Below are 7511 nucleotides of genomic sequence, written 5' to 3'. Positions count from 1 at the left end.
ATGTAGAAGTTATTTTTACTACTTATGCAAGCTGCATGAAGTATTTCAATTTTTTTTTGTGGTGAGTTGCATGCTAAATATTACTTTTCTTATACAAGATGAAATAAAAATACAATGTACATGCTTTTTTGGATGTTTACTTTCACTTTTGATTCAGTATTTATTCTGCTAACAAACTACTTTTCCAGGTGCCTCAATGAATTTCTTTGTATTAGTGTGCTTCATCTGTCATCTGAAAATCTTTAGAAAATTAGGTTCATGTTTTAATGAGCATGCTAGAGTTCCTTCAGCTGCTGCACCTTTGCACAGAATGAGTTTATTGTTCTTTCCACCAGAGGACAGCATTTTCTTATACGAGTTACATGAAGGTTTGGTTGAGACTGTGAATGTATCTGGTAATTGCTCCCAGTCTATTTGTTGCTTGCTCATGAATTAACTTGCATTTATGGAACTAAATCATTCCAATCATTTAATTACACCTGAGGAGCTGAACTATAATTGCTTCCTGCTAACTAGGATCTGATATGGCTTGAACAGTATTAATTTGGTGTTTACTTTTCTGAGTGCTAAAAGCATTAAAATGATTGTGCAATGGGATTACATTTTGCTAATTGCTAGCATTCATTAGCTGTGTAAATGATGAAGAAAAGTGACTGTACGTAGTGAAGAGATAAAATTATGATTTAGCTTACTATTTTGTTAGTCACATAAGGCCATCTGCCATGTTTTAAACTACGCCCAAGGTTATTAAAGACCGACTTGTCTTTGTGCAGTACTACAAGAACCTATTATTAAAAGACTGTAATAATTATTAACCTTTTTGAGCAATATACACTCTGAATGCTTTATTGACTAAAGCACATTGCCTTTATATTGATTAATAAAACTGCTGTTATTTTCAGCTAATCCTAAAGTAAATGAGGAACTCAGAGGACGACTGCCAGCTGCAAGACAGCACCTTAGCTCAGAACTGGTGAAAGAAGAGCTTGCAGCTTCATTTCAAGACTTTTGTTTGGGGATTGGTGTGTTAGAGACCAGGTAAAAAGTCAGACTTGTGGCTGTAAACTTTTAGATTGGGAACATGAATAAATATGTGTCTAATATATATATATATATATATATATATATATATATATATATATATATATATATATATATATATATAGTACTTGTATATTATTGCAAACACATTATCTACTACTCAATTTATTTATTTCCAACTGGCCATATTTTCTTTGTCTTTTTAACTTCTCTTAAAGCCTTTGAGTGACCTGAATGAGAAAATGTGTTTTAATGTTGTTCTTTTAAATTCTACTGTCCACCTCAGATTAGCACTGATCTTCACCTTCACTATACCCTTTGGTTATTTCAGCTCCATTTATTACTACATACAAGACTGAAAACTGTCTACTTTTACAGAGGTAGATGATATGTCTATCATAACAAAATTAAAGTCATTCTTACTGGTATTTCTTCATTAACATTTTTCTGAGAAGGTTCAGTCCATGCATTGTTCCAATCAAATTGTCAGCAAAAACTTCAGACCAGTTTCTTCACAAGAATGTTGACATATTTTTAGAATAGGACACAATACTTCCTTTGCTGAATATTCATTCAGTCAAATAATCATACAGTTGTGGTTCCCACTGAGAACAATAGATGATAAAAACAAATCACCGCTACAGACCATAAACAAATCAGTATGTATTAAAAGTCAGCACAAAGTCATTTTTTTGCAGTGTGCTGCACTTTGTACGTTTCTGCCACTTAATTATTCTAACTATATATATATATATATATATATATATATATATATATATATATATATATAAAATGTGTGCGTGTATATGTGTGTATATATATATATATATATATATATATATATATATATATATATAGTGTGTGTGTGTGTGTGTGTGTGTATATATATATATATATATATATATATATATATATAGTGTGTGTATGTATGTATGTGTATATATATATATATATATATATATATATATATATATATATATATATAGTGTGTGCGTGTATATATATATATATATATATATATATATATATATATATATAAATAACTTAAAAACTTCAGACTAAAAAACTGAAGAGCCAGTGATAAGCTTTTGTCCCTTTATTGGTAACTAGGACTTCTTCAGACAAGTTAATGAAAGTGAAAATACAGATATTTATATGAGAAAAAGTAGGTGGATAACCAAGAATCAGCATATAAGCAATCAGTGTGAAGCAATGCTCATGTATAATTAACAAACATTCTATTCAGTGAGTGACAAGTGGAGCCAGCTAATGAATAAGTAAGTAATAAATGTCAAGTGTAAAATGCCTATTAGAAACTTATAAGTGAACAGCAAAAAGTAATATGCATATTAAAAATGAGTATATAGGAAACCCAAACAAATGTGAACCTTTATAACACCGAGAAAAGTATAAAAACCCTAAAAAAATAAAAGCGTAAAAATATTCAAGTAAACACAATGACTATACAGAAATGCAAGAGGACATAAAACAATAATTTAGCGTAACCACTTAAGGGCGCATTTAATGTTTAAGGATTCATTCAGTCCCGGAGAAGAGTCAGCATTAAGTCTCAGCTGCCACTTAAGTTCCTTAAATTCCAAAAGCATATTAACTTCACCAAAGAAGTTATGAACATCCTGTAAAATCAAGAATTTGAAACCACTAAAGTTATTACATAACAAACTGTGTTTGTATAAAGCATTTCTAGAGTCTCCATTTCTAACCGCTGCCAAATGTTCTTTGATTCTGGAGGAAAAAAATCTCAAAGTTTTGCCAATATAGAATGCTGGGCAAGTATTGCACACCGCAGCATAAACAACATTAGTGGACTTGCAGTCAAAATGCTTTTGAAAGTGTAAAGCAAAATTGTTATGCTTAAATGTAAACAAGGTACCCTTATATATAAATGGGCAAGCAACACAATGCCCACAAGCAAACATGCCTAGTGATGACTCTTCTGATTGTGGTTGATCAGTTAGAAAGGGTGTATCTCTATTTTCAAATGAAGTCCTTAGTGATGTAGACTTTTTAAATAAAAAATAGGTGCTACATATAGTTTATTAGATACTTCTTGGCTATTAGTTAAAATATTCCAGTTAGCATTAATAATAGATCTGATGTTAGCAGAGTCTCTACACATGGGAATAGGAAAGGCTACTGTCCAGTCACGAAGATTATCATTTACTGACGACTGTGTAGAAGGTGGTGACTGAGTATCAGAAGAGATAATGTCTGTAGGGGCCAAAACAGGAACCTGAAAACCCCTATGGGATGAGTGTGAATTAGTTCCAGAGCCAGCAGAAACAGTAGCCAAAGACTCAACTCCAGGAGGAACATCCACAGAAATATCAGAGTTGGTAACTAGTTTTTTTGACAAAACCTTTTTTTAACAATAGGAGGGAACTTTACATATCTGGCTTCTGAAATCTCTGCAATACGTTCATCCAAAAGATTACTAGGATAATGCCTATCCAGTAGCAAAGGCTTAAGAGCAAACACTCACTTTTGAACATATCATCATTACTGACCAACCGAGAAATGCATATGAACTGCCCCCTAGCCATATTACGCTTCATGAAAAGCGGATGCATACTGGTAACGTCTAAGTAATTATTTCTAAAAGTTTCTTTTCTGTACAGAGTGGATATCCATGAGTGGTCAATTGGATCAATGGAAACGCGAGTGTCCAAGAAAGTAGCTTGTGAACCACAGGAAGCCAGTTTAAATTTCAGGAAAGGAATAGACTCTACCATTGTATCTAGGAATGTAAGTAAACTCTGTTTACTACCCTCCCAAACAAAAAACACATCATCAATGTACCTCTTGTATAATTTTACGAATTTAAAGTCAGGAAGTAAAGTGAGGGAGTTAATTTCCCAAGCTGCAAGAACTAAATTCGCAAAAGCTGGGGCCATCTTTGACCCCATAGCTACTCCTTTAATTTGTTGGTAGATAGAGCCATTAAAATGAAAAATGTTTCCTTCCAGAACCATCCGGGTAAGTGTACAAAAAGTGTTAATCCTTTCTGGTGTAAAAGTAGTTGCTTGTGATAAGTAGGAATGCAGATGATCAATGCCTGTATCATGCAGTATGTTGGTGTAAAGTGCCTCAATGTCCAAAGTCACAAGTAAAACATTATTGGACGTAGGAGGATGCTGGAATAAAATGTTGAGGAAATCCCAAGAATCATGTATATAAAACTGAGACTTCTGTACTATAGGATTAAGAGACCAGTCAAGGAATTCTGAAATTTTCTCAGTTTTGGTTCTCCTGTGTCTAAAAGGAGGATTAACTCTGTCTTTACGTAGTTTGGGTATACCAAAGAATTTTCCCAACTGTGGGTTAGGAACTGACATGAAATCAGCCTCTTCTGAGGAAATGGCATGTAGTTTTAAAAAGTGCATTCAACTCCTTATCTATTTGCTTGAAGGCCTGATTTACATTTTGCAAATTAACCGGCAAGTAATAAGAATTGTTTTTCAAATCTTCCATTAGGGTACGCACATATTTATCTTGCTCCATGAGCACAATCCCAGTTCCTTTATCTGCAGACATAATCCTGAGTGTTTTGTCATTGTGGAAATCTTTAAGTGCTGAAAGTTCATTTTTGGATAAGTTAAACCACCTCTGAGAACAATGAGTGCTTAATAAATATCTGAAGTCACTCTCACATAGTTTTAGAAAGAACTGCAAAGTGTTAACAAGGGGAGGATTGTATAAACTGCTTTTTAGTGGTAGTTTAATGTTGATGTTGGCTAAGTCTTTATCTAACTGTGAGTCTTTCTCACAAATTAACTTTAAATTAAGTTTCCTAAGAAAAAATCTTAGGTCCATCAAAAGAGAAGGCAAATCTGCTCTTTGGGCTGGAATGAAGGTAAAGCCCTTTTTTAAAACAGAAAGGGTATGCAGGGAAAATACCTTATTAGTGAGATTAAACACCTCTGAGGAGAAAGTGTAGAGCTGGGTATTCAACGAGGGTATATCCTTCTCAGGTGACCTGTGGGGGACAGACAATCCATCCTCTGAGTGTATAGGTGTCCGTTCTCCGGCTGACGTGGGGAAATGTGATTCTCTGATAGAGATTGTATTTTCTCTCTCATTAGGCTCCCTCTGGTTCTGTACGTGTAAGTGCAACTTGTAGCTCTGATGTTTCCCTCTCGAATTGCCCCTGGTAGTTTTTGGGGATAAAAAAGAGGCTCCTTCAAAAGGAACAGAATTATCAGAAAGGGGAACAGGAAGATCCAAGGAAACCAAAGGGTCTGTAACAGGAATGGATACTGAATTAAGATGGTCTGAATGAAACATAGACTGGGAGGGAGTGGTGGTGATAGGGGAAGTAGAATGTGTAAAGGGAGGAATGGAAGTCTGGGGAGACTGCAACGGAGGGGGAGGAACATGGAAGGAGACAGGATGTCTGGAAGAAACATTAGTAATAGGGTGATTGGAAGAAACATTAGTAATAGGTTGAGAAAAGACAGGGTTAGAATGAGAAAAAGCTTGGACCTGGTTATCAAAGAAAGTAGGAGAGGAAGAATGAGAAGAAGCTCTGAAGGACCTATTAACAGAATGAGAGAAGACAGGATTATGAGAGGTATGTTGTAAGTGCTGTGCAGGAAACTTATTAAAAGGGTTGTTACAAAAACTGAATCTAAAATTAGATTCAGACCTGAGAGGATAGGCTCTATTGTTTTGGTACTGGGAGAAATCTCTGTGCAGTTTTTGCTTTTTACGATGTATAACTGTGGCTGCATGTCTAGTCTGGGTTGAATGCCATTGAAGATATGGAGCAAATTTTGAAAGTCTGGGTGAGAAACAACTTCTGAGTGTAGCAAGAGAATATCAGCTTTTAGATCAGCTAATAGAGATTCTTTGTGTTTAATCAACAAGGCAACAACTTGTAATCCTGTATTATTATATAGAGTAACTAAATCCTTGTAAAGTGTGGAGATACTAGTCAGATTATTGGGAAATTTAACAAAACGTAAGCCTAAGGGAACAATATTTTTATTCAAGCAGCAGGTCAATTAAAAAATATCAATTTGTGTATTTTTAAAGGCTATGAAAAGTCTCTCTAAAGAGAACAGAAGTGCCTTTAGGTCTTTCAGCCTGTGTGATTGAAAACGAATGGAGTCTTCCATAGGTTCAAGAGATTCAAAATCTAATAAAAAAGGATTATTATTAACATCAGCCTGCAAACAATAAGGGAAGCAGATTCTCTCACCAAGCTGCCTAGATATGAACATGTTCTCCTCTACAAACGTTATATTGATGATGTCTTTTTCGTATGGAACGGTCCGGTCCAGGAACTGGATCCCTTTGTGGAGTTCCTCCCAGGGCTCCAAAATCAACTTTCTAGACACTGAAATTTGTCTAGACCTGAATACTTTACTACTCAGCTCCACTGTATGCAGGAAAAACACATACAAAAACAATTTTCCTGAATACACGAGCCAGCACCCACAGTTCATCAAAAGAAATATAGTGCGTGGACAATTCATCAGATTAGCCCGCATAGTCAGCGAGGACAGTGACTTCCTACAAGAATGCCTCTTTTTCAAGCACCTTTTTCTGCACAAAAAATACCCTGCAAAAATGCTTGACAGCATCTTCCAAGACATTAGTGTCTCCCGAGGCAGCAAATTCAAACCGATCATCAAATATGGGTTTCTTGAAACCACCAACAAACAAACTACTGCTGATAGGTATCGGAAGCTTAGAGTTCCATCAGCCAAGAGGAACATTATTAACACTAACTGGGAGTTCATCACACAGAATAAAGAATTAACAAGACTACTTGGAAATGCACCCTGTTTCAGCCACAAGAAAACTAAGACTTTAAGAGTTAATTCTGAAAACAGGGATTTCAAATTTTTTGTGCATAGACAGTCCAAAAGGCATGTTCCAATGTGAAAACTGCATTGTCTGTAAATTCATCTACACTGGCCATACCTATGTGTTTAAACATTGTAACTATGTTTATTTTTTTAGAAAACACTATGATTGCAAAACTGAAAATGTTGTTTATCCACGTATCTGTGTCACATGCAGCTCCTTCTACATAGGAAGAACCACATGCAAGCTTTCTGAAAGAATTAAGGAACATCTTGCAGCAATAAGAAATAAGGACACAGCCAATGCAATCAGCAAACACAGTTCAACCTGCCAGAACTTTAAACATTTTTTATTCTTTATTTTAGAAAAGGTTGATCACTTTGTGGGTGACTTTAACAATTTGTTAGAATTCAGAGAACTAATGTGGCAGCTCTTACTCAATGCTGAAATGGCACCAGGCTTAAATGACTCTATGAATATTAAATGTGCTTTGCGATGGCTTCATTGAAGCCTTGCTCTTTGTTATTTCAAAGGATGTTTAACACTAAGTATTCACACCTGAAACTTGAAACCTTATCTTTTTACATCATGTATGTCTCTCTATATAAGAAACTGTTTGCTAGCTTAAGTCAGCATAT

The 7511-nt window shown here is 34.9% G+C and overlaps 1 protein-coding gene across 1 annotated transcript in view; it reads left to right on the top strand.

The window, feature by feature from the left end:
- Positions 1-310: 310 nt before the first annotated feature.
- The window catches only part of MIPOL1 (mirror-image polydactyly 1), a 3346766-nt gene continuing 3339565 nt past the window's right edge, over positions 311-7511 (top strand). The window contains exons 1-2 of the mRNA XM_044073550.1: positions 311-395; positions 903-1038. Coding sequence (XP_043929485.1) covers positions 311-395; positions 903-1038 — 221 coding nt within the window. The remainder of the gene's footprint in view (positions 396-902; positions 1039-7511) is intronic.

This window comes from Protopterus annectens, chromosome 6.part0 (assembly GCF_019279795.1).
Source record: "Protopterus annectens isolate FY-2018-M chromosome 6.part0, PAN1.0, whole genome shotgun sequence".
Lineage (NCBI taxonomy): Eukaryota > Metazoa > Chordata > Ceratodontiformes > Protopteridae > Protopterus > Protopterus annectens.
The sequence above is the reverse complement of the archived record's forward strand: the minus strand, read 5'-3'. Positions and strand labels throughout refer to the sequence as shown.